We start from the raw sequence: 23,971 nt of genomic DNA, 5'->3' as shown, positions 1-23,971 counted from the left end.
TCCTGCAGTGGAGGAACAGGAACTGAAAAGGCTGACACTTGATGTTCGGGTCTCGGCAGAGACAGAAACGGGAGAGAATTAACAGGTTTGAACTTAGACCACGAAAGAGTACATGTAGAATGGAGTGGAAACTATTTACAAGACTGTGGTGGGCCAAAAACTAACCAAGGTTGTACAAAACGCACACTCAAATATTACAATTTATTCACACGCAAGAGGCAAGAATTACACAGAAAGAAGCATTTTGTGTGTCAAACTCAAGAAACGGAATGACATCTCTTCTTCTGAAACATGAACCTTCTCTCTGAATTAGTCTTCTCCTCCGTATGGTGCTTCCCATTGGCGACGCTTTCGCTGCTTCTCAACCTGAAAACGATGGCGTTCAACTTGCTCAGTCCTCTCGTCAGCGTCCTGAACAGCCTGTTCCTCCCACGGCCGCCGCCGCTCGGCTTCACAAACTCTCTCTTCATGGAAACGTGATCCTTCTCGAGCTCGGTCAGTCTCATCCTCATCCTCGCCACCTCCAGCCTCAGGTCCCTGTTCTCTCTCCTCACCGATGCGTAGTTATCCCGAGGAGAGATGGCACCGCTGGCGGCTCCGCTGGCCGAGCGGTGGGGGAACTGGCCCTGGAAGAAGAAGAACTGGCTTTGACCAGCGATGCTCCCCCTGCCGCTACTGCTCATGGCGTTCTTGAGCCGAGTTTGCTCGTAGAAGAGTACTTGGACTGCGATCTGGACGGGAAGCCTCTCGTTCTGAGCGGCGTGGCTGCTCGCGTCTTGCGATAGTTTCTGACAGTTTATCGTCTTGCAGAGACGGTAACGCTCCGAGTCTTTCATATTAGGATGAACCTATTCCATGCATATATATATATATATATATATATATAGTGAATGTTAAGATATTAGATCTGAATAACAGCGAACAGACAGTGTTCATGATCAACGTTTCTACTTGTTAAATGTTTTCTTCCGACAAAAGTTAAAAGAGGCTCTCGCTACTTTCTCTGTATGCTACATGTTTTCCTAGAAAAATGACAAGGAGTCTAACTTTCCAGAATGAGAACACATATAAAGTTTTGGGCTTTAAACTAAAAATCCAAAATTTTCAACAAACCAAAATAAATTTCGGATCTTTGACTTCTAAATCAATAAACTGACAAAAAAATTAAAAAATCCATCTTTTAATTTGATTGGAATCCATTTCGAAATCCGGGTTTTTTTGATAATTTCTATAATATTTTAATGGATTTTTTAATAAAATTTTGGGAAAACTGTTCCGATTAGACGAATTCACCTCTGGGGAAAAAAGGGTGTACCTTGAGGAAAATGTCGACGGCCCGGTAGAGGGCGTCGCAGACGAGGCGGGCATGGTCGGGGAGAAGCTCGGCGAGAGCTATGAACTTCGCCGGCGGAAGGTTCGAATCCAAAGCAACCTCCGCCAAGAAACTGTCCATCAGCTTCGACACCTTCAGGATCGAGCTCTGTTTCGGCGACTCTGCTCCTTCGAAATCGTACAGACCCAACTCGCTCTCGTCCACCAAATCCCCGTCGTCGTCACCGTAGTCGCACTCGTCCAGGTTCAGGAACATGGAGAAGATCCTCTGCACCGAGTCCGTGTCGTACATGGCTCCGTGCCCGTGTGACCCGCTCGCCGGAATCAGGATGTCCTCGAGAATCGCCTGGTCGAGCTGGTGGCTGATTCGTCTCTCCAGATCCGATCTGCAGGAGACCGACGCGCTCGATCCGATCGCTGTCTTCAAGAGGCTCGAGAGGAACGAGATCGGGATCGAGCTCTTGTTCGCCTGCGTCGGTAGCAGACCCACGATCGATTCGAGGACGGTTCGTTGTTTCTTCTGCTGATCTGAATCTATAATCGCGCTTCCCACCTTCACGAGATTCGGGTCTCTGATGATCTGCAGGGAGTTTCGGGCGTAACTCATGAGGATTTCGCTGATTATGTCCTGATTCAGACCTTTCGATTTCATGGCGGAGAGAACTCGCTGGAAGAAATCGAGCTTGAGAATGGGGAGAGACCTTCCCCACCAATCAGAGGATCTCTCGGCCTCTGCTAATCTCCCGACACTCGCGAACTTCTGGTCGAGCTTCAGCAGGCCAGACGCGAGCTGCTCTTTGCAAGCGTTGACGGCGATCGCGTTTATGAGACGGCCGACAAGGGTGATATCCTCGGCGACGGGAAAAAGCCTCTCGCATGAGTGAAGAACAGTGATCGATTTGGAGATATCTGTGAAAATCGAATCTCTCAGGAAGGCCTCCGCTCTGGCTTCCAGGTTCTTCTCCGAAACCTCTTCCGTCATGTCCAAGTAATGAGCCGCGCATCGGACCGCTGCGATATTGGAGGAGGTGAAATCTACGGTGACGCCATAGCAGAACTTGGCGGCGAGCTCGAACGCCTCCGAGCCACCGGGGAGAGACGGCAGGCTCAGCCGCTGAGCGTTCTTGCTGTCTTTTGTTTCCAGAAGAAGTTTCCTGATTCTTCCGCTCCGCGAAACCAGAGGAAACTGAAACAGAGACTGTATATATGAGACTTTGAGTCACGTGTTCAAGTGGAATTTTGTGGTGGCTTCGCTTTTGAGTTACCTTGTGGAGGGAAAAGCTGGAAGACCCGACTTCGATGATTAAGTCGCTGATAACATCCGACACCGGCCTGGGAAAAAAACGCAAATTAGCGGGAAAATTCAGCACCAGATTTCCCAGGAAAATCTTCTCCAGAGACTTGAAAGTTGTGATCTTTTGAGAACCCTTTTCAGGTAAAATCCGAAATTTATTAGCTTTTTTTTTTTTCTGGGTTCGAGTTCTGAAGGGAGAGCAAAATGTCCGAGAAGGAGAACAAGAGACAGGACAGGGAAACGAAAAGACAAGACATTTACCATTGAGGACTGTGTCTGATACCGGAACTGGGACGAAATGCTCTTTTCCCAGAAGCACTTTGCTTAGACTCAGGAACAGTAACCACACCCATCTCTTCCACCGAAAAAAAGGGGGTTTCTGCAAAATGGGTAACTCAGAAGTTCTGCAAGAAGAAGCCTTTAAACCACTTTCTTTGCCAAAAAAAAGATCTCCCAATTTGTCAGCTGCTGCAAAATCTCTCTTTCTCTGTTTCAAAATGTGAAAGGATGAGTCGATGGAGTGAGGAGAAAGGAAACATGAATTCATGCAGGATTAGTGCGGGGAATGATGGGTTGTTTTTATATTTGAAATCAGCAAACTTTTTGCCTTTTCCTCCAGGATTTAAGACACTAATCTTCGTAAAGGTAGGTGGTGGTACTCCTCCTATTACCAAATCCAATTTGAATTTAACGTCTTTTTTAGTAGAGATATGAGGGGTGGGACTTTGGATTTCAATTACCAAAAGCTTTGAGAACCAATTTTTTTATTCCTTTTTTTAATCCAAAGTTAAATTGATAACTAAATGTAGCTATATAAATATTACAAAAAATAATTTACCCACTAAAAACGGAATGCTTTGAATCTAGAGAGGTTAAAACTCGGTTTTTGAGTGAAATGGTGAACAATAATCAACGTCAAACTAATGGCAACATGACAAGTACTTTAATTGTATATACTTTGTTTAATTGGAAAGTAATAATCATGTCATTAGGGTAAAAAAAAAAGTCGTCAAGTGTGCTGTTTTTTGCTTATGCTTTTCGGTGAAAAGTTTAAAGCTTCCTTCATTGCTCGTTTGTTTCTTTTTTTTTTTAAAGACGGGGGACTTTTTTTTTGGTTTGTAATCATTCATTGTGCCTAAGAAAATATATTTTCTTTCACAATTGAGAGAAAAAAAAGGCTTAAGGAAGAAATCTATCAGTGTCTTATTAATAACACTCAAAATAAGGTTGGCCTAACCTACTCATTGTACACATGGTGCTTCCTCCTCAATTATATATACGTGTTCAATTAAAACCAAATTTCCCAAAATGTAAAAAAGTGACGTAAAAAAAAAAAAGATAATTTGCCAATCTTCTTTATTCTAATTATTTTATAAAAATAAATTAGAATATTAATACCTGAACTTATCAAAAATTTCAAAATAAAACATCAATTAATTTTTGCCTTTTAAAATTCGTATTTAAATAAACCTGAATTTTATAAGCCATATCAAATTTAACGCTGGATGCTGACATGACAATTTTGGACGTGACAGATGAGGTGTCATCGTTCGATTTGCCACGTCAGCATTAAAGGTTAAATTTGACATGGTTTATAAAATTGAGGTTTATTTAGACATGAATTTCAAAGTTTGGGTTTTAAAAGACAAAAATTAAAGATGAGGTTTTATTTTGGAAACTTTGACGAGTTCAAATATTAATATTCTAATTTCTACAAAGATACGGAGTTAGAGAGGAAATGGCATAACTCGGCGAGTGTGTTGGTAATAATGGCACATGATTGCTTCTGTATGAACAAGTAATGATGGGCGATTTGCTCTCATGAGGTGCTGCAAGAACATTTTCCCACCCTCGTCGAGAGGAGCCCCACGAATGTCTCCCCCCCTTTTTTTTCCACGGGCTTAAATGGAGAGACCCTTGGGATCGTCGGCATCATTCCATCCCTTCACCTTTTGTTCTGCTTTTCCACTCGCAATCATCAGCTCTGTCCGGCTGTTGAGTAAGCCCCGGGTCCACCATCTCTAGCCCAGGTTTTAGAAAGCTTTAAAACATTATATTTGGAAGCCCATCCTCCACATGTATTTATGTTACATACACACCCATAAGATGAAGCCATCTCCCGAACTTTATGATTCCGAGAGATTTCATTATGCATAATGCTCGACAGGTAGACGGTTACATGATTTGGAACATAACACGGCTTCCACCACATAGAATCAAACAAAAGACCCAACATACACGTACGTCCTTAAATCAAATGAGATAAATAAACAAAAAAAAAAAAACAGAGAATAATGATCTAAAAACAAAAAGAGAGACTGCGACTAACGTAATCGCTTCCTTCAGCAGCGATGGTCCAATTGTGGGACAAGACGACCAAGGAAGAGCTTGCTTGTCTCTATACATTTACACAGCCTTCGCTTTTCTCCCTATGCGCATACATACATACATTCATACAAATATATATATGTATATGCATCCGTATGTTGCCATTTCGTCGAGCTCCGTCAGGTCCTAGAAAAAAACTTTTACCAAACCTTGAATACTGAGGATAACAATTGAAAAGGCGGTCCAAGGCGCTTGACAGACTACTGGTGTTCCTGTTTGGGTCAAAATGAGCGCCGAATCTCACGGCCTTGCCTTGTGATTCTGCTGCTGCTTAATGGAGGAGTGACAGTGTGGCTTGAGAGTTGAAGATCAGGAAATGGAAGAGGGCCGCTTTGGGAGAAAATCAAACCGGCTGAGATGCTGGATGAAGGGGATAGACCAGTCAGATAGGCATCCTTCTGGGAGGTAGATATGGTGAGTTCGGAGGATGAGGACGAAGGGGGGAGTGCACCCAGGAGGAGAGAGCCCATTGGGTAGGGAGCCACTGGCGCATCGACCAGAGAGGATGCCGATGGATTGTATCTGAGGGTTCCCATTGGATGATCAAACTTGCATGTGGATCCAAACCTACAGAAGCCGTTTTGCAGGTAAAATGTGCATGGCTGGACTCCCTATAATTTTGACATAGTCAAAGAATAAAAAAAATTAAAGCTTGTCGTCAAAAGAAAGCATCTTAATCAGAGTTGAAGCCATCAAGTTACTTTAGCTATAACTTAGCACAAAAGCCATCAGTATCACCAGTGCATGCTATTCCAGCTACAACTAAAAGCCTATTGCTTCCCAACTGCAAGCAGATCAGTTTGATATCAAATGGCCAACCACATAAAAGAGTCAGTAAAGCGTTTCCCTACAATGTTCCGCTAGATGCTGGATTTCAGTAACAAAGGTAACAAGTATACCGTTTGGAGGATGCTTTTGCAGGAAAGCGAACATAGAATAGAGCAGATCATGCTTTTTAAGGCGGAACACACTAAGCATAAAATCTAAATACCTAAAGTGTTGGTTCCTCCGCACATAATTTACAGAGGGTAAATGGATGGCATACCGGGCGCAAGGGGAGGCCAATTGGGCTGAGAATGCAGTTTGCTCTTTGTGGAATCCTATCTCGACGATGATGGAACTTACAAGATAATCCAAACTTACAATCTCCGGTTCTCAAATAGTACTGACATTCAGGTTCACCAGGTCTTTCAGGAAAGATTTGTTCTTTCTGACTACCGACAGAAGGGGCAGTTGAAGAGGACAAAGATGGATAAGCCCCAGCAAGCGAAGGCGTGGAAGAAGAGAGTTGCGTGACTCCATACAAAGAAGTTGCTCCAACAGCATGTTGTGCACCAGGAGAGAGAACAGGACTCACTGGTCCCTGCATCGTCAGTGACTGATGCAATGTAAGAGAAACGACGTAGACAGATATGCTAATGCAAGATAAGATTACAACGTACCGAGTAAGGATTCCAGCCAGGTATTGGAACGACCCCTGGGGTTAAGAGCATGGGACCGTAAGCCCCTTGCATATATGAACCAGGTAAAAGAGGAGGTCTTGCTACTCTCAGACTAGAGGACGGGCCTGAATACTGGTCAGGTATAGGAGATTGCACCGATGGATAAAACCGCGGTGTAGATGCTGGAGTTGTCGTACCAGCAGGTTGGGGATGATGGAATTTACAGGTTACACCAAATTTGCACTGTCCTGTTTTCAAATAGTGGGAGCATTCTTTCTCGGCCTACAAAAGTTGCCATATACAAAGTAGTAAGCTTGCAGATATATGAAAGGGACATCAGAAAATGAACACGAAGGAAGAAAAAAAGGAAATCCCCCTTACCTCTCTTAATGGGTATCCATGTATATTTAGTGGAACTTGGCTCATGGATCCACCTGCATTTTTTGGATGGTGGAATTTGCATGACGCCCCAAATTTACAGGTTCCAGTTTTCAAATAGAACTGCAAATATGATCCAGTAAACGATCAATAACACTCACAAGTCTCTTAATCCTTTAACAACCATTGCACAACCAATACGAGTAAACTTTCTTCAAAGTGTTACCTGACATGGGGGTTCACCTACTCGTTCAGGATACTCTCCTGTAGCTCTAACAGCTGCCTCAACCTACATGGAGGTAAGAAAAAACAACCTCATAATCAAAGGTCGTAAATAATAGCTGAAAGTTTCCAGACAGCAAAATAAACGAAACACAGCGAGAGATTTTACGAAAACTAGGTATATCGATCACAGCGTACAATAATGTCTACCGCGAAGCTTATTCCAGCTACATTACAAGCCAAAAATCGAATGGTAGCACATGTGAAAACCAGAGGAGTTCCTTGTGTTATTTTGTCCCGTTGTCATTGCCATTAGGATGAGCAATCCAAGACAGGAAGAAAAGACATCATCCGCAACGGGGAAACTTAAAAAATCATGCAAAGCTCATCATTTTCTCTAGCATCCAAGATTCTATAACCCAGTACGCATCCGCATTACGGAAAATAAGCATCACAATGCTTCTTTGGATACTTTCCGACATGAACAGAACCCAAAATCGTGAAATAAAGCAACAAATAGCCGACGATAAAGTGAAGTTACCACAGCACGGTCTCGAGGATGATTGTAACGACACCTACTTCCATATCCACAGATGCCGGTTCGCATGTAGTACGCACAGTCAGGCGCTCCAGGTCGCTCCGGGTACGTCTCGCTACTGCTCAACCCTAATCGCCACATCGATTCTGTACTTAGACAACACAAACCCAGGTGGGGGAAAAGGAATCACAAACAAAACCCTAATTCCGCAAGCGCATTTCAGAAACCCTAAGGGAGAATAACCCAACAGTTGCTGAAAAACGACGCGCATGCGAATCAGAAGCCGAGCTCAAAACAGGAGAACAAAAAACCGACCTTCGAGGCCCGTGTCGGCACCTTCGGAGCTCCATTCGGGTGCTTGACCAGATTGAGCTCCACTCATCGCCTGGCTGCGGCCGTACACGTCCATCGAAACTACCGAGCCTCTCTAGGGATTCTTCTACAGCGAATTCAACTACTATGCTGAAAAAATAGTAATGACGAAATGTCAAAGGACGTGGAACGCCGGAGGATTCAGTAAACCATCCCGCAATGTTCTAGAAACGTCGGAGAAACCGATCGAAGTCAAGATTCCAACGAAGGTGAGAGAAAAGAGGTATTTCGACAGTGATCGAGAGCGCGCTCTCTCTCTCTCTCGTCTCGCCCTTGAGATTCCGGACAGTCTGGTTTTCAAGCTTCTCTTTTTAGCTTTTATCTTTTTCCCTTCTTTAGTTTTCATTTTGTTTTTTTAGTGAATTAAAATTTTTTAAATTATTCACGGTGTTTGTATCTTTTTGTTTTTGTCTCTAGCCTCTAGGTACCCGCCAAATAAAAGCACCTACAAAAGGGGAATTAAAATTAAATTTCCCAGGAATTATTTGAAAATCGCATACCCAAAATTACCGAAAAGCCCTTGAACGGAGAAAGCGCGCGCACTTCGCACCTTCATTCGGTTCTGGTCGGAGAACGGGGTCAAATCCGTCAATTCTCTCTCTACGCTACAAAATCCAAGTCCCGGAGCCCGACGCTTTTTCCCAATATTACATGACCAGAAAAAAGATCTTCTACGGCTCCACTGTCGGCGTTGAAGTGACACCTTTCGTCACTCTTGAATCTAAATACTCAACGTGAAAGTTTTTCTAGTGATGGAATGAAAAGACCCAGAAACACTAAGTTCAAATCTGATGAAAACGAGAACAACAGAGTTCTTATTTTTCTTCTTCTTCTGTACAGAGTATATTGCAGCAAATATATACACATAAACTATAGAGGCTGAGAAAAGGAAAGATATAAGTAAAAGGAAAATTTACAAGATACTAACGGCTAGTGATCAAGGCAAATTGTGCTATAGTTGATTATTTCCTTCTTTGTTGAGATCCTTTCCAGTTTCGTCATCACAGTCATGCGTCTGATCTGCTGGACTTTTGTGTTGGACTTCATTCTCTAACATTGGGCTTATGTTGGGTGCTTCTCGGGCTTGGTTATCAGCTTCTTCATGGGTGTTATCATTCCCCCTCAAGATCGTACGTTGGAGTCCAACAAGTCCGATCTTGCCGAGACTCTGCTGCAGGTTCCAAGAGCTAGGTGCTTTGGTGAACATGTCCGCGAGTTGGTCCGAGCTAGGTGTGAAAATTGTCTGAATGAGACCCGCAGCGATTTTTTCACGAATGAAGTGGCAATCAACCTCAATATGCTTCGTCCGTTCGTGAAAAACGGAGTTGGCAGAGATATGAATTGCGGCTTGATTATCGCAATGAAGAGGCATGGCAATCGAAGATTGAATGCCAATGTCGTGGAGAAGACCTTTCAACCAAAGTAGTTCACAAGCGGTATTCGCCATGGCGCGGTATTCTGCTTCTGCGCTAGAGCGGGAGACAACGGGCTGCTTCTTACTCTTCCATGTGACGATATTACCACCGACAAATGTGCAATAGCCCGTTGTGGATTTGCGATCATGCCGATCACCGGCCCAATCGGCATCGCAATATGCCGAGATGCTAGTATTGTTGTTCCGTTGCATCCAAAGTCCATGCGCCGGTGTGCCCTTTAGGTATTTCAATATTCGTTCCACCATACGCCAATGCCAAGTCGTGGGAGAATGCATCCATTGACTTACCTGGTTCACAGCGTAACAAATGTCAGGACGTGTGAGAGTAAGATAGATTAACTTACCGACGGCACGCCGATATTGTTCGATGTCCGAAAATTGTTCCCCCTCATCGTGATCTTTGTATGACGTTTCCAAAGGCGTTTTTGCTGGTTTGGCTCCCAACTTTCCTGTTTCACGTAAAAGCTCAAGAGTGTATTTTCGCTGCGTCATAAACAAGCCGTTAGTAGAACGTAATATCTCAACACCAAGAAAATATTGTAAGTGGCCAAGGTCTTTTATATCAAATGTGTTGTGGAGAAAAGATTTAGTTGCTTGTATTCCATGAGAATCACTACCCGTCAAGATAATATCATCAACATAGACAACAAGAACGATGTTACCGTGAGGAGTTTGACGAACGAATAAGGAATGATCGGCCTCGCTTCGTACAAAGCCAAAGGTGGTAATGGCGCGATGGAGCTTTTGATACCAAGCGCGAGGGGACTGTTTGAGACCGTAAAGCGCCTTATGCAATCGATAAACTTTATCTTTACCGAGTCGATCACGTAGACCGGGGGGCGGTAACATGTATATTTCCTCCTCAAGATCGCCTTGAAGAAACGCATTTTTAACGTCCATCTGCCATAATTCCCAATTCAAGTTAACAGCTAAAGAAAGAATAACTCTAACCGATTTGAGATTTGCCACCGGAGCAAAGGTATCGGTGTAGTCTTCTCCGTAGGTTTGAGTATATCCTTTAGCGACAAGGCGGGCTTTGTAGCGTTCAATTTGACCATCACTGCGACGTTTAATTTTGTAGACCCATTTGCTTCGGACTGGTTGTTTGTCTCGGGGAAGATCAGTGATTTCCCAAGTACCATTTTTCTGCAAAGCTTGAATTTCTTCTTCCATCGCATCTCTCCACACCTGATGATCTTTGGCTTTGCTATAGCATGTAGGTTCGACATCCTCATCTATTTTTCTCAAAAAAGATTGGGCATTAGCAGGTAAAGAATTAATAGAATAACACGTTTCAATTGGATATGTTACCACATTTGAAGTGACAAGTGCCTTGGTGTTATTCTGAGTGGAGGAATCTTTAATTTTCCATGTAGGTTGACGTGGCCGCGAACTTCGACGGAGCAAAGGAACAGGATCTGCAACTTTTTCAGCAATTGTTGTCGGACTAATAGAAGAAATAGGGGTTGATGCAGTGTTGGAGGGGACAAGAGCCGCTGCATCTCCGGGTCCTAGGGACTGCACTGGATTTGCAGAAATAATAGAATCTGGAATGAGAGGGGCTGCTTCTTGGGCAGAATCGTCAACCGCATGAGCTGGAAGATTTTGGTCCCCCTGACCTGATGGTTCATGATTCTCGGCCTCACATGTGTCTCCTGCATGAGAGACATAAGTGTCCGAGAACTCACCTTGAGATGACGGTGCTGATGTGCTCAGATTCGGAGAGACACGATCATGTATGTGTTCGTTGGAACGTTGGGCTTCTTGAAGCAGATGAAACACGGTTGCGTTATAATTCGGAGTATGAGGTACCGACGGCTCCAAGGCAGACCAATCTTTGGTTGAGAAGTATGTTTCTTGTTCAAGAAATCTCACATCTCTAGACGTATGTATCCGGCGCGTCGGTGGGTGATAACATTTGTAGCTTTTTTGTGTCGTGGAATAACCGATAAAGATGCATCGGAGTCCCTTAGGATCGAGCTTCGTCCGCTGCTCATCTGGAATGAGAGGAAAACCGGCTCCAAGGCAGACCAATCTTTGGTTGAGAAGTATGTTTCTTGTTCAAGAAATCTCACATCTCTAGACGTATGTATCCGGCGCGTCGGTGGGTGATAACATTTGTAGCTTTTTTGTGTCGTGGAATAACCGATAAAGATGCATCGGAGTCCCTTAGGATCGAGCTTCGTCCGCTGCTCATCTGGAATGAGAGGAAAACAAACGCAACCAAACACACGCAAGTGGTCAATGTTATCTTTATGAGAGAAAAGTACCTCATATGGTGATTTGTCTTGTAAGACCCGTGTAGGAAGCCGATTGATTGTATAACAAGCCGCGGCTACAGCATCATGCCAATATGTTTTTGGGACATTCATATGGAACATGAGGGTTCTAGCTACTTCAAGAAGATGACGGTTTTTGCGTTCTGCGACACCGTTTTGTTGAGGTGTGTGAGGACATGTGGATTGATGGATTATTCCATTCGACGTGATGAATTCCTTGAATTGGTTGCTCATATATTCGCCTCCATTATCTGTTCTCAAAATTTTAATCTTAGCACCAAATTGGTTAGTAACGTATATATAAAATTGCTTGAAAACATTATACACATGAGATTTCGAAGGCAAAAAATAAAGCCATGTAAATTTCGATTTTTCATCGATGAACGTAACAAAATATTTATGATTTTCTCTAGAATGACAAGGAGATGTCCAAACATCGGAATGAATAAGATCAAAGCAATTTTCATATAAAGTAGTAGAGTCATGGAATACACTATGACAATGTTTTCCAAGAATACATGCTTCACATGACTTATGATCAAAACTAGTTTTCGGAACAAGTAACTTTAAAACTTTGGGATGACAATGACCAAGACGTGCATGCCAAACGGAAGAAGTGAATGCAGATTCCAAAACCAGGCTCTGATACCATGAAAGTTTTTCTAGTGATGGAATGAAAAGACCCAGAAACACTAAGTTCAAATCTGATGAAAACGAGAACAACAGAGTTCTTATTTTTCTTCTTCTTCTGTACAGAGTATATTGCAGCAAATATATACACATAAACTATAGAGGCTGAGAAAAGGAAAGATATAAGTAAAAGGAAAATTTACAAGATACTAACGGCTAGTGATCAAGGCAAATTGTGCTATAGTTGATTATTTCCTTCTTTGTTGAGATCCTTTCCAGTTTCGTCATCACAGTCATGCGTCTGATCTGCTGGACTTTTGTGTTGGACTTCATTCTCTAACATTGGGCTTATGTTGGGTGCTTCTCGGGCTTGGTTATCAGCTTCTTCATGGGTGTTATCACAACGTCCAGAAGAAAATGGTCATCGTCTCTGGTGAAACCTATACTTTGAATGCAGCTCGAATCAGTTTCAAAATGCCAAGAAGGATCGTTTCTATGGCGGCTTTGAACAAAAATATCCTGTCGGGAAAAAAAAAAGTGGGAAGCTTTTTCTTTTCCGATGTCCTACAATGGCCACATGAACTGAGAGCCACAGAATAAGAAACTCAAAAGCGAAAAAGGCTGTTTATCCACATTCTTCACTCGGACATAACAGAGCATCCTTTGTAATGCCATGTTTCCTCGTGTCTTGTTTTACTATAAAACCTTCAATGCCTAATCTAAGAGAGATTTCGAAACATTTGCGACATGGAACGGCGTAGTATCCAAAAAGCAGAGTGTCCTTAGCTTGACGACGGTGAAGTCAGTCATACACCGTATCTTCTCAACGCTTTGCTTAAACTCGGCATGACATTGTAGGCATGGTACGATCTTCTTAGCTCAATTATCGAACCCACCTGCACCCACGCCTCACTCAACAAAAATTCTACCCAAAAAAAAGAAGAAAAAGCTCTACTTTTGTCAATTTTACAGGATTTCGACATGAACAGCACGGAAGGACTTACGATGATCAGGACTGACATAAAGCCGATGGCAAAGCCCTCGTTGATGCTGCGTAGATAGTGGTCAAGTATAGTAGACGATGTCGCCAAAAAACTCAACAGTAAACCCCCTGAAACAAATTGATGAAGCAGAGAGGCTCGGATTGCTGATGTCTATGCGTAGAAGCATAAATAAACACTGAGGAGAAACAGAGAACATACCCCAAAACCTGGTTGAAGCCTGTATCTTGGTTAGGTACTCAATTGTGGCCTTTCCAGGCTTTATGTTTGGTATTCTGGCCCCCATCTTGTTCAAATAATCAGCTATTTCCTTTGGCAAATTGGCCTACTCAACCATCATTTCCAGTGACATGCCATCAGTGTTTTTGGTTATCCATGATATTAATACAAGATCGTAGGAGGTGAAACTTAAAAAACTGAAATGCTTAATGTTCTTGGAAGATTGAAATTCATATTGCATCCTCCTGCTTGAATAATCGTGAGAACATATATATGGAAAAATAAGGGAAGAAGAAGACAAGAGCATACTCACAATGTCAAATATGTTGAAAAGAAAGACGAAAAACGCATAGATTGAATAGTAAACCCACGGTGGCGCACCGACTGTAGTTTCAGGGTTCAGTATCTCTTTCACATGCTCCCAGAATCGTGAGCCAAGAACACTAAAAAGAAAAGCTTTTTATTAGACAAGCATAGATATAAAGATTTATTTACTCAATACAGAAAACAAGAAAAAAGATGGCTTGAGGCTAAATTCCATTGCCATCAAAACCTGCAATACATTTTGGCAGCACAGGGAAAAGGCTAAATTGGTCTGCCCTGCTGGGATTATTACCTCGCAAGAATACTGGGAAACGCCAAGAGATACGTGGTGGTGAGAACAGGCTGCATTCCTGATGGGTTAATATTAAAAGGTATGTACGGTTCCACCTCAGTCATTGGAGAACCTTCTCTGTCCAACAAAATATGGCATAAAACAGATATGAGTAATCACATCTAGCACCAGAATGGATAGAATTCTAATCATATCAATCAAGATTGAAATGCCCTCAACATATAGAAAAGAATGCCTATTTTACCTTGAAGCAGAAGCAAGTTTAAAACCATAATACTGCAATTTTATCTTCCTGCAGCCCTCAGTAACAACAACAGCCCACATGGTGACAATAGTGAAAATACCCAATAAACCTAGCAGGTAAGGCCACCAATGCGCAGCACGTCCTGCGAAAAGGCCATCGGCGATAGCCATTTACAAAATTATTATTTATGTGTTGAATGTTGCCTGAAAAAACTGGATGCTACTCCACCATCTCCAAGTAGACTCTAAGAAAGCTATAATATGCTAATGCATGTCTAGGGGGGTATTCTCAAAAGTTTTCGAAAGCAATATACAGTAACTGGAAAATGTACCAGAGATTTGAGTCAGCATCTTGTGTAAGGTTTCTGTGTAGCCCGTCAATATTCCCACACAAATTATCAGAGATGATCCATGACCTGAAGTTCACATAAACCGATTAAAAGTAATTCCCTGTTATTATAGCCTCAGCACCACCATGAGAACTAATTCAATACTAGACAATTGTATAGAGAAAGTGAAAAATACCAAATCCAGATTCTGATATTGTGTCACATATCCATGTCATTGTCATTGCACCGCAGACCATCAGTGCTGCTGTAACCATCACATGCTTCACCCTGAACAAATGACATTTCTCAGCTAAGAATTGGCTGGGAGGCAAAATTGTTTTGGAAATGCATATGGCTGGTAAACCTTTAGGAAATATCTTTCAACAGGTCATGGATATAGGTTATGAACAATATATAAACAAAATCTTACAGTACACATTTCATAACATTAACAGTAACATAATCATGTTATAAGCAGGTATTCAATGCTTCTTAGACTGAAGAAGCTAAAGTTTCATTTTACATATAATTGAACATTTTCAACTTGAATCATCCTAGCTAAATTACCGGGCAGTGGCTGCATAAACCGAGTACTGCAGAGAAGTGCAAGCCACCACTACAGCTTCCAATATTGCAAAGAAAAATGACAGCCACCATCTAAAAGCAAAAGAAAGACCTTAAATTTATTATTATAAGACATGAAACCGTAAGCTACAACAGATGAATTTGCATGGAAAGAACTCGTCTCACGGCTTGAGATGAAAAACTAAACACACATATAACTCTTAATCTTCTCATGGCCATCCAAGCCTTCCTTTCGCAACTTTACTAAGGATGGAACAACATGGCAAAGCACCTGCAAGGACATTCGTGATAATAACTTCATCATTCATAATTGTAATATAAAAATAACAAATGGTTTCATGCAAACAACACATCAAGTGGCATCTCCAGTGCCTCTTCAACTTGGATTGGATGAATAAGTACGAGATCTTAACCTGCATAATTATTGATGCTATGATTTGTGGGCTGAGTCCAAGCTGGAAAAGCGAAAGCTTGACCTCCCCTCCAAAATCACCCAACTCCTCTACCAAAAAGAATATGAAACAAGAATGTTCAATACTAGGCTTAAATATACAGAACAGCTGGTACTATTGAACACAGTGGCATGAGAAAGGATTGCAGTCTTTGAGACAAAACATAATGGGAACTCACCGACAGATCCTGAGACAAAGCTGAGGTAATCTTGGGGTATCAGTCTTCTGTCAAACCCAGGCAGAGGAATAAAATATCCAACACGGCTGACTACAAGTAGCACAGCTGTTATGAATAACCTCCTCCTTATCTCGCTCTTAAAGAATGCTTCTGCCGCATTGTTCAGGACTGAGCTTAGGCGAACAAAATCAAGAAACCTATTTCTGAAAGTTTTTGGCCTTTCCTGCAGAGTTATAGCGCTAGCAACATTCTGCGATAGATGAATGTCCTGAGCACCAGCAGCTTCTGGAGGAAAAACCTCTAAATTCTGAGAATCCGAATGTGTTTCTCCGCTGTTCATAGAGTCACTTCGCAGCTGATTGGAATAATGTGCCGAAAAATTCTTCCTTTCTTTGCGTAAGAAATGACTGCTCATCTGTATAAATTGGGTTTCTCTAGACTTTGACAAATTCATATTGGCACGACAGTTTCTGGGACGAGGAAGGTGGTGACCAGGAACACGATCAACTGCAGAACCACCTGGAAATTATAAAGGTAAGCTTATGCTCGGAAAGTTAAAGTAATTTACTTACGAGTGGGCAAAGCAAAGAACAAAACAAGAACTTGTATAAAGCTGCTCAAGTTACAAACTCAGATATGCTCCACAGCGGGAACTCCCAAAGGATTAGCAGTAATTAAATGCTAAGATCTAATCTTGATACCTCCATGCGCATTAAAAGCCTTGAACATAACGAAGTAATTGGTAAAGCGATATTCAAGCTTTTTGAGGCAAAAATCGAATAAATGTCTCGCTTCGACGAGTTTCATTCGCTTTCCAAATTTCCGACGGAATTTTCCCAATAAACAGACAGAGTAGAGGACAGACCCACTATCTGGTAAGGCTTTGCCTTGAAGAACTGAGGATAACGGAGAAGCGTAGCTTCCATTGGAGAAGCACCTCCGAGCAACAACAACCAACGAACAAAGACTTAGTCTTTACTGAGGAAGGAAACAATTCCACGCCCGTTAATAAATCACCGCCGTCGCCGTGCTCCGTCGTGTCTCCGCCGTTTCGTCAGCCGGTTTCCAGCTTTGCCAGTGAGAGGCAGATATTTTGAAAAGGGAATGAAAATGCCGAATGAGTGAGCGAAGAAGATAATTGTGATTGCTTGCTATTAAGGAAAAAAAAATAAAGAGCACCAGAAGACAGGACGACGTCGCATAGGTTTACAGATAAACGACATACATTGTATAGTGTCACAGTAAATTCATAATCAACTGCGTGCCGTTTCTGCAGACGCGTGTGTACCCGGGAAACATAACTCCGGGGATAATCTTGTCCTCTCAGCCAAACACGCCTCATCATCAAATGCTTTCTTATCCGGCAACTCGCGCCTGTTCACTTCCGGCATTCACTGGTGCTGCACAAACGATGAACTGGTCGACGACAACAAGTCCAATGGCTCGAGCCTTCCTGAATCTTCACTGTCTTCCGTTAAATTTCCGGTGGAGACAACCCCCGAACGAAGGATGTGTAGTGTTGAGACCGCTGTCTCCGGGTCGCCGGGCTCGGCGACTCGTCTGCATGGCGGTGTGTGCTCGGAGAATAAAATTGCGCGGAATAGAATGGGGATTTTTTAGCTAATTTCCTTTTATTTATCCATGTGACCGATTATACTGTTGTTGCAGAAATTTGTTCTCTAATCTTTTTTTTTTTTTTGGTGGTGAATGTAGGAGCCTTACCTCATCACGAAGCTGGAGTCTGCTGAGAAGACATGGAAAGAGTTATCGGTATGTCCATGATGTTAATAGGAAAGTTTTAGCATAAATTGTCTCTTTTCAGGACAGTCCTCATGTCTCGAACTCAGTTGTGAAACCAAGAAATGACCTTTGGATTGTTTCACGAGGGAAATCATGGGAAATGGAGTGTATTTCTCGTATTTTCGAATCGATGTTGGAAGCTTCTGAAATACAAACTATTTGTAGGTGAAACTAGCTGACCCGGACGTGGTTTCCAATCCGACTGAATACCAAAGGCTGGCACAGTCCATGGCCGAGCTTGACGAGGTGTTGCTGTTTGTTCATGTTCATTTTCATGTGTGTGAAAACTTTGATGTTTCAGAGGAATCTTGAAACTGGAATTATTTTATTGTAACTATTCTAGGTTGTGACAACCTTCAGAAGATTCAAGGATTGCGAGAAACAATTAGAAGAAACTAAAGGTCCCTTCAACCCCGTGTATCTTCCTTTCGCTTCTGCTAGTTTGTCAGGAGATCACAGTTTGGTTCTTGTTGGTCTTTTCTACAGCTTTGGCGAGCGAAGATGGAGATGACCAAGACATGGCTGAAATGATAGCAAATGAAATTAATTCGTTATCGGCAGAAATTCAGGGGCTCGAAAAGAAACTTAAGGTTTGGCTGCATGTTTAAGCATGTCCTTGGTTGTGTTCCCACTGTTGAGACCCATGAAATGTTATTCACATTCTAATCTTGTTGAGGGTTGAACTTTGCTGATTTCAATCCTCAAGTTGCTCATTTACTTGTGATTTGGATCCACATGTTGTAATATCTTGTCCTCTTTTGTCAGTTGATGCTACTTCCTAGCAATCCTCTAGACGCCAGAAACATTTTACTTGAAGGTAATTGGATGTTTGCTACCACCATTGTTAACGTATTTTTACTTTGAGCTTGACAAGCCAGTCTTTATTAAAACCAGTTATAAGTTCTCTGCTCAGTCATTAACATTGCATAAAATAAAATTTCTCGACCCAGTCAGTTCTGTGGATCTGTTCCTTTACCTATTCTGTCTCTGCCTCTTTACCATGGACTTTCCTCCATTGATTGATATCTTTATCTGCTTTTGAGCGTATACAAATTTTGAGTTCCTTTTTACAGTGAGGGCAGGAACTGGGGGTGATGAAGCTGGAATTTGGACTGGTGATCTTGTAGGTATATGCATTCTTTTAGTTCATCTGCTCCTGTGGTATCTAATACTGCTGTCTTCTCATCTGGATTACTTGAGATATCCTAAAATTAAATGTATTATTGATGCGAGAAAGATAAGCTAAGATAGTTTCGGTCCATTTTTTTTAATTTTGATATTTTATAGCAGAAGATGAATATAATATCTCAACCATATTTGAGTTAGTTGGATTCAATTCAGTCTTACATTTTGTACTTAATTCTTACAAAATGTTGTTATTCTCTTATGTCTGCATATGTATCAAATTAAACTGCAAGTTTCATAACTTAATTCTCAAAGTGACACTCTTCTAAGCGTTGCTTGGAATTCTATTTATAGGTGCGGATGTATCAGAAGTACAGTGAGCGCAACTCTTGGGCGTTTTCTCTAGTTTCATGCTCAGAGGTAGGATGCTGTAATTTCCATTAAACTCGCATATTGTTGATCAGCAACGATAGTGCCATTATACAGCATAGCAACTAGAAGGGTACATTCATGTAGCTAAATCTTGTGGGAGAATTTGGAACTGCATTAAGTTACTATTCTTTTTAATTGAAGATACCAGATTAAATCTTACCCGTTTTAATGGTTTGGCAAAAACTATTTCGTTTTGGCGTTTCTTTCTGCTACTTCGATGATCTCACTAATGTGTTTGGTTTCTATGTTGAAGGCTGAAAGAGGGGGTTACAAGACCTATGTGATGGAGATCAAAGGAACCCGTGTTTACAGCAAGTTAAAATATGAATCTGGTGTTCATCGTGTCCAGCGTGTTCCGCAGACAGAAACACAGGGACGTGTACACACCTCAACCGCAACTGTAGCCATCATGCCCGAGGTGAGCTCCCTATGCAAAGAGTCCATGCAAGACATTTCTTGTGCCAATGAGGAGAATTTAATATTCTGAATGATATTAGTATCATCGAAGTTATCTCTTCTGTGCTGTCTATTGTCATAGGCTGATGAAGTCGAGGTGGAGATTGATCCAAAGGACATTGAACTTACAACGGCAAGGTCTGGTGGTGCTGGAGGTTAGATGTCCGAATATCGATGTCATAATTTTTGAGACAACGAATTGGAACTTATAATTGTGTCAAAAAATGTTGAACAGGGCAAAACGTCAACAAGGTCGAGACAGCAGTTGATCTTTTCCACAAGCCATCAGGAATTCGCATTTTCTGTACAGAAGAAAGGACCCAACTTCGAAACAAAGCCCGTGCTTTCCAGCTATTGAGAGCAAAACTGTTAGCATCCCCTGCCACATCCGTGGATACTCTATACTTCTGTACGTCCTCTTAGTTCCAGTCTTAATGATCGATTGACTTTTCCACAGGTATGAAATGAAAGTACGGGAACAACAGGAGCAGATAAGGAGTCAGAGAAAATTACAGGTACTCTCGGGTCCGTTTTACTTTCCAAGAAAGCGTCCTTCATTCGTGCTGTAGAGGATCATCCTGCCCTCTGTTCTCAAACACAGGTCGGGACTGGCGCTCGTTCAGAAAAGATAAGAACGTACAATTACAAGGTATGCCTCCAAAACTATACCACGATATAAGCTGTATATCGGAATGCGTATATATTGCGATGTTGGGAGATTGTAAGGAAGGATGGCTAGGCAGTTTCTCTAGTTGTGTACTAGTTATAACAACGGTTCAGTTCCTTTAGAAGCTTTTAACTTGAATGGGGTATTATTATTACATTGCGGTGGATGCAGGACAACAGGGTGACTGACCACAGGCTAAAGATGAATTTCGAGCTCACATCATTTCTTGAAGGTGACATAGACAATGCTGTTCAGGTACTTTCTCTCTTGATTTCTGCGTGTTTCTTGTGTTATGGTCTTTTCTCCACTTCTTGTTCAGACATGAATCCGACATTGCTTGTTACTATTTCATTGAATTGTAAACGCACGGCTCGTTTCATGCAGGCTTGCTCTTCTATGGAACAACAAGAACTCATGGAAGAACTCGCTCAGTCCGTTGCCTAATATCCCTTTTACTTCAAATCATTTTTTGTTAAATCAAGAACTTAATCCCTTGCCGTTGAATTGGTTTATTAAGATTCTTATTCTGTGAATAAATTGATGTCCTCACTGCATGTAATGATCTTCATGGTCTTTTTCTCTCTCTACAAATTCCATGTTTTCAGAGTAAATAATGGGCCTTACGGAAACCATGTTTGGGCCAACTCATGGCCCAAATTTCCGGCCCACGAACCCACCCAATAAAAGTGAAGCGGTTAGCCATCGGCGAAAAGCTTGGATGCGAAGGCGATGGTGCACTTCCTCTCCTTCTCCATCGTCTTCGGACAGTAGCACAGATGGCTGTGACAGTGCCCCAATACGCTTCCGCTCTCAGGCTCTTGTACTCCACGCCCTCCTCCTGGAAAACTCCATCTTCAACCGGAGGCCGTACGATTCCCAAACCCCTCTTCTTCTCTCTCCAATCCCAATCTTCTCCCCCCGCCGTCATCTCCCGAAACCCTAGAGGCCACAGGCACAGTCATTCCTTCACCATCTCTTACCTCGTAGACTCTTGCGGCTTGTCTCCGGAGCACGCCACCGTCGCCGCTCAGAAGCTCCACCTCGATTCCCCCGACCGGCCCGACGCTGTTCTCGCCCTCCTCCGCGATCATGGATTTTCCCGTGCACAGATCTCCAGCCTCGTGAAGAAGCGCCCACTTTTGCTGTTGGCGAGCGTCGAATCCGTGCTCTTGCCGAAGATTCGTTTCCTCTTGTCTATCGGTATCTCGGAACCAGCTCTCGCGCGAGCTCTATGCTCTAATCCCACCATTTTGACCAGAAGCCTCACCAATCAGATAATCCCTTCCTATAACTTCCTCAAGAGCGTTCTCCTCTCCGACGAGAAAATCGTCGCCGCGCTCCGGCGGACGACGTGGATTTTCCTCGCGGATCACAATAAGAGCCTCGTCCCCAACATAGACTTCTTGTCGGAGATGGGTGTGCCGGAGAAATGCGTAAAGCTGCTCGTCACGCATTTCCCGGAAGCGGTGATGCAGAGGAACGAATACTTCCGGAGAATCGCGGAACAAGCGAAGGAAATGGGATTCGATCCGAAAAAATCGACCTTTGTGCTAGCGATTCATACCCTTTCGGGGAAAGCCAATCAGTCGACATGGGAGAAGTGTTTCGAGGTGTACAAGAGATGGGGGTGGTCGGAAGACGACATCATGAGGGCGTTCAAGAAGCACCCGCATTGTATGATGCTGTCGGAGAGGAAGATCAACAGGAGCATGGAGTATCTGGTGAAGGAGATGGGATGGGAGCCGAGGAGGATCGTGCAGTGTCCGTTGGTGCTGTTCTTCAGCCTGGAGAAGAGGATCATTCCCAGGTGTTCCGTGATTAGGGTTCTTGTTTCCAAGGGGCTGGTGAATGAAGATTGGAGCCTTGCTTCTGTGCTGGCTCCCGTGGAGGACGTGTTTCTGGACAAGTTCGTGACGAAGTATGCCGAGCAAGTACCTGAGTTGATGCTCGTCTATCGAGGAAAGATCCATCGGACTCAACCGTTATGACCTTGTTTCAGTTCTTGATTGAGTCTCCATTTTTTTCTCTACAAGTTCAGTCTCCGAATTGATCCTGGATTGAAGCTTGTAGCCATGGCATAATCTTTTGCAGAGATTGGATATTTTTTCAATTACATAGTAAAGTTCCGAAATTTGTTGAAAATTGACTCGGCTCGATATTGGATAGTGTAAGCATGTCGTCGATCCATGGCTTGTCGATGTCGACAGACAACCGACCCACGAAATCTCACAAAACTTTTACTTGCAGAAAGGAGAGAGAGAATGGACGATGACGCAAAGCCGGAGAGAAAGCTGCAGATCGAAACGCGGCCGTTTCATTAAATATATACGCTTGACCCTGATTTTTACAAATTGAACCAGTCAAGTCATTTACTTTCAAAAAGGATCAAATTGGTCCCAAGACAGTATTTGCTTTGCATTCTACGGAACGGTGCGCTTTGTCGGAATCAAATCCTTTTTCCTCATCCCTAACTGGGGATACTCCCAAAAAACAAATTAGAGCCCGAAAATGGCGTCTCTCTGCCTCTCACTTCACCAAACCCTAAGTCCCATTAGAGCAATACCCATCGCCAACCCAACCCTCTCCTTTCCCAGATCGAATGTCGCATTCATCCGCCCCTCGACCCGACGGGCCACCGCAGCGGCACCACCACGCGCCTCCTACAATCCGACGCCGGCGACGGAGCGCGTGATCTCAATCGCTTCGTACGCGCTTCCCTTCTTCAACTCCCTCCAGTACGGGCGGTTCCTCTTTGTGCAGTACCCTCGATTGGGTCTCCTCTTCGACCCTCTCGTCCCGATCCTCAACCTCTACAGATCGGTGCCGTACGCGAGCTTCGTGGCGTTCTTCGGGCTGTACCTCGGGGTGGTGAGGAACACGCGCTTCAGCAGGTACGTGAGGTTCAACGCGATGCAGGCGGTGACCTTGGACGTGTTACTGGCTGTTCCGGTGCTCTTGACCCGGATTCTGGATCTGGGTCGGGGCGGGTTTGGGGTCCGGGCCGTGATATGGGGCCACAATGCGGTGTTTGTGTTTAGTTGTCTGTGTTTTGTGTACGGGGTATTGAGCTGTATCGTCGGAAAGACTCCGTATTTGCCCTTAGTTGCCGACGCCGCCGGTAGACAGCTCTAGCTAGTTGTTCTTCTTCCCTTCTGGATTAATTTCTAATGGATGTTTTCTATCTATAGTTACTGCAATTTGCAAAGCATTGTATGAGTATATACGCATGGCCATCATCGTTATCCAAGTTTCCATCCTCTTGGTATATATATATATATATATATATGTATTATACAGTTGACAGTGTATAAAGGACTCATTTTACAGATTTTGAACATGAGACTAGTCTCATATTCAAAACAGATTTAAGTAGAAGAATGTTTCCAAATTCTATAATACACAACATCATGAACTGGATAATTTGCGCTGGGGTTCTATGGATCTAAATAGTTGAATTTACTTTGGACAGAATCAAGGAATTTTGGGCCATTTCCGAGATGTAGAGCTTGCGCATGTAGAGATAATTAGCTGAGAAATGAATACAGTTATGACTTATGA

At 43.0% G+C, this 23,971-nt stretch overlaps 6 protein-coding genes across 8 annotated transcripts; 3 read left to right on the top strand and 3 right to left on the bottom strand.

The window, feature by feature from the left end:
- Positions 1–58: 58 nt before the first annotated feature.
- On the bottom strand, positions 59–3,329 carry LOC104817520 (BTB/POZ domain-containing protein SETH6). Of its 2 annotated transcripts, XM_010546737.1 has the most exons (4): positions 2,888–3,077; positions 2,598–2,664; positions 1,316–2,518; positions 59–848 (listed from the first exon to the last, which is right to left on the bottom strand). In XM_010546737.1, exons 1-4 carry the CDS (start codon positions 2,977–2,979, stop codon positions 258–260), a joined length of 1,953 nt encoding a protein of 650 aa, XP_010545039.1. In that variant the 5' UTR covers positions 2,980–3,077; the 3' UTR covers positions 59–257. The 2 variants fall into 2 exon arrangements, with proteins under 2 accessions (XP_010545039.1, XP_019058520.1); XM_019202975.1 differs by having other exon boundaries at positions 2,598–3,329.
- A 1,477-nt stretch (positions 3,330–4,806) lies between these two features.
- LOC104817519 (zinc finger CCCH domain-containing protein 32) lies at positions 4,807–8,260 on the bottom strand. Of its 2 annotated transcripts, none has more exons than XM_010546735.2 (7): positions 7,910–8,260; positions 7,598–7,740; positions 7,061–7,123; positions 6,838–6,957; positions 6,457–6,738; positions 6,060–6,377; positions 4,807–5,625 (listed from the first exon to the last, which is right to left on the bottom strand). In XM_010546735.2, the coding sequence occupies exons 1-7, from the start codon at positions 8,001–8,003 to the stop codon at positions 5,236–5,238; spliced, it is 1,410 nt and encodes a 469-aa protein (XP_010545037.1). In that variant the 5' UTR covers positions 8,004–8,260; the 3' UTR covers positions 4,807–5,235. The 2 variants fall into 2 exon arrangements, with proteins under 2 accessions (XP_010545037.1, XP_010545038.1); XM_010546736.2 differs by having other exon boundaries at positions 7,598–7,722.
- A 4,513-nt stretch (positions 8,261–12,773) lies between these two features.
- LOC104817518 (preprotein translocase subunit SCY2, chloroplastic) lies at positions 12,774–17,063 on the bottom strand. Its single transcript, XM_010546734.2, has 13 exons — positions 16,799–17,063; positions 15,934–16,452; positions 15,717–15,805; positions 15,495–15,574; positions 15,286–15,375; positions 14,915–15,006; positions 14,722–14,805; positions 14,391–14,532; positions 14,147–14,263; positions 13,844–13,973; positions 13,513–13,636; positions 13,315–13,421; positions 12,774–13,206 (listed from the first exon to the last, which is right to left on the bottom strand). The coding sequence occupies exons 1-13, from the start codon at positions 16,857–16,859 to the stop codon at positions 13,117–13,119; spliced, it is 1,725 nt and encodes a 574-aa protein (XP_010545036.1). The 5' UTR covers positions 16,860–17,063; the 3' UTR covers positions 12,774–13,116.
- Positions 17,064–17,267: 204 nt separating this feature from the next.
- On the top strand, positions 17,268–20,972 carry LOC104817517 (peptide chain release factor APG3, chloroplastic). The gene is made up of 15 exons (XM_010546733.1): positions 17,268–17,503; positions 17,647–17,703; positions 17,899–17,979; positions 18,077–18,134; positions 18,220–18,323; positions 18,499–18,550; positions 18,807–18,856; positions 19,213–19,278; positions 19,544–19,708; positions 19,829–19,901; positions 19,982–20,114; positions 20,204–20,261; positions 20,348–20,395; positions 20,585–20,668; positions 20,798–20,972. The coding sequence occupies exons 1-15, from the start codon at positions 17,282–17,284 to the stop codon at positions 20,855–20,857; spliced, it is 1,311 nt and encodes a 436-aa protein (XP_010545035.1). The 5' UTR covers positions 17,268–17,281; the 3' UTR covers positions 20,858–20,972.
- Positions 20,973–21,043: 71 nt separating this feature from the next.
- Positions 21,044–22,557, top strand: LOC104817516 (transcription termination factor MTERF8, chloroplastic). The gene has a single exon (XM_010546731.1). It carries the CDS (start codon positions 21,061–21,063, stop codon positions 22,399–22,401), a length of 1,341 nt encoding a protein of 446 aa, XP_010545033.1. The 5' UTR covers positions 21,044–21,060; the 3' UTR covers positions 22,402–22,557.
- Positions 22,558–22,817: 260 nt separating this feature from the next.
- LOC104817515 (protein TIC 20-II, chloroplastic) lies at positions 22,818–23,669 on the top strand. The gene has a single exon (XM_010546730.2). The coding sequence runs from the start codon at positions 22,922–22,924 to the stop codon at positions 23,543–23,545; it is 624 nt and encodes a 207-aa protein (XP_010545032.1). The 5' UTR covers positions 22,818–22,921; the 3' UTR covers positions 23,546–23,669.
- The last annotated feature ends 302 nt before the right edge of the window (positions 23,670–23,971 follow it).

This window comes from Tarenaya hassleriana, unplaced genomic scaffold (assembly GCF_000463585.1).
Source record: "Tarenaya hassleriana unplaced genomic scaffold, ASM46358v1 Cleome27, whole genome shotgun sequence".
NCBI classification, from domain to species: Eukaryota; Viridiplantae; Streptophyta; class Magnoliopsida; order Brassicales; family Cleomaceae; genus Tarenaya; species Tarenaya hassleriana.
The sequence above is the reverse complement of the archived record's forward strand: the minus strand, read 5'-3'. Positions and strand labels throughout refer to the sequence as shown.

What these genes read in the sequence shown, in the direction of transcription:
- LOC104817520 (XM_019202975.1), bottom strand. Translation starts at nt 3,173, where the DNA reads ATGAATTCATGTTTCCTTTCTCCTCACTCCATCGACTCATCCTTTCAC. An exon ending in CCAGCTTTTCCCTCCACAAG is followed by an intron (nt 2,519 to 2,597) that starts GTAACTCAAAAG and finishes TCTCTGTTTCAG; the next exon opens with TTTCCTCTGGTTTCGCGGAG. An exon ending in CCGTCGACATTTTCCTCAAG is followed by an intron (nt 849 to 1,315) that starts GTACACCCTTTT and finishes TGCATGGAATAG; the next exon opens with GTTCATCCTAATATGAAAGA.
- LOC104817519 (XM_010546735.2), bottom strand. Translation starts at nt 8,003, where the DNA reads ATGGACGTGTACGGCCGCAGCCAGGCGATGAGTGGAGCTCAATCTGGT. An exon ending in ATCCTCGAGACCGTGCTGTG is followed by an intron (nt 7,124 to 7,597) that starts GTAACTTCACTT and finishes ACCTCCATGTAG; the next exon opens with GTTGAGGCAGCTGTTAGAGC. An exon ending in TAGGTGAACCCCCATGTCAG is followed by an intron (nt 6,958 to 7,060) that starts GTAACACTTTGA and finishes TCATATTTGCAG; the next exon opens with TTCTATTTGAAAACTGGAAC.
- LOC104817518 (XM_010546734.2), bottom strand. Translation starts at nt 16,859, where the DNA reads ATGGAAGCTACGCTTCTCCGTTATCCTCAGTTCTTCAAGGCAAAGCCT. An exon ending in AAAGCCTTACCAGATAGTGG is followed by an intron (nt 16,453 to 16,798) that starts GTCTGTCCTCTA and finishes TATAATTTCCAG; the next exon opens with GTGGTTCTGCAGTTGATCGT. An exon ending in TTTTCAACATATTTGACATT is followed by an intron (nt 13,637 to 13,843) that starts GTGAGTATGCTC and finishes ATGGTTGAGTAG; the next exon opens with GCCAATTTGCCAAAGGAAAT.
- LOC104817517 (XM_010546733.1), top strand. Translation starts at nt 17,282, where the DNA reads ATGCTTTCTTATCCGGCAACTCGCGCCTGTTCACTTCCGGCATTCACT. An exon ending in CTCTAGTTTCATGCTCAGAG is followed by an intron (nt 19,279 to 19,543) that starts GTAGGATGCTGT and finishes TCTATGTTGAAG; the next exon opens with GCTGAAAGAGGGGGTTACAA. An exon ending in GGAGTCAGAGAAAATTACAG is followed by an intron (nt 20,262 to 20,347) that starts GTACTCTCGGGT and finishes TCTCAAACACAG; the next exon opens with GTCGGGACTGGCGCTCGTTC.
- LOC104817516 (XM_010546731.1), top strand. Translation starts at nt 21,061, where the DNA reads ATGGCCCAAATTTCCGGCCCACGAACCCACCCAATAAAAGTGAAGCGG.
- LOC104817515 (XM_010546730.2), top strand. Translation starts at nt 22,922, where the DNA reads ATGGCGTCTCTCTGCCTCTCACTTCACCAAACCCTAAGTCCCATTAGA.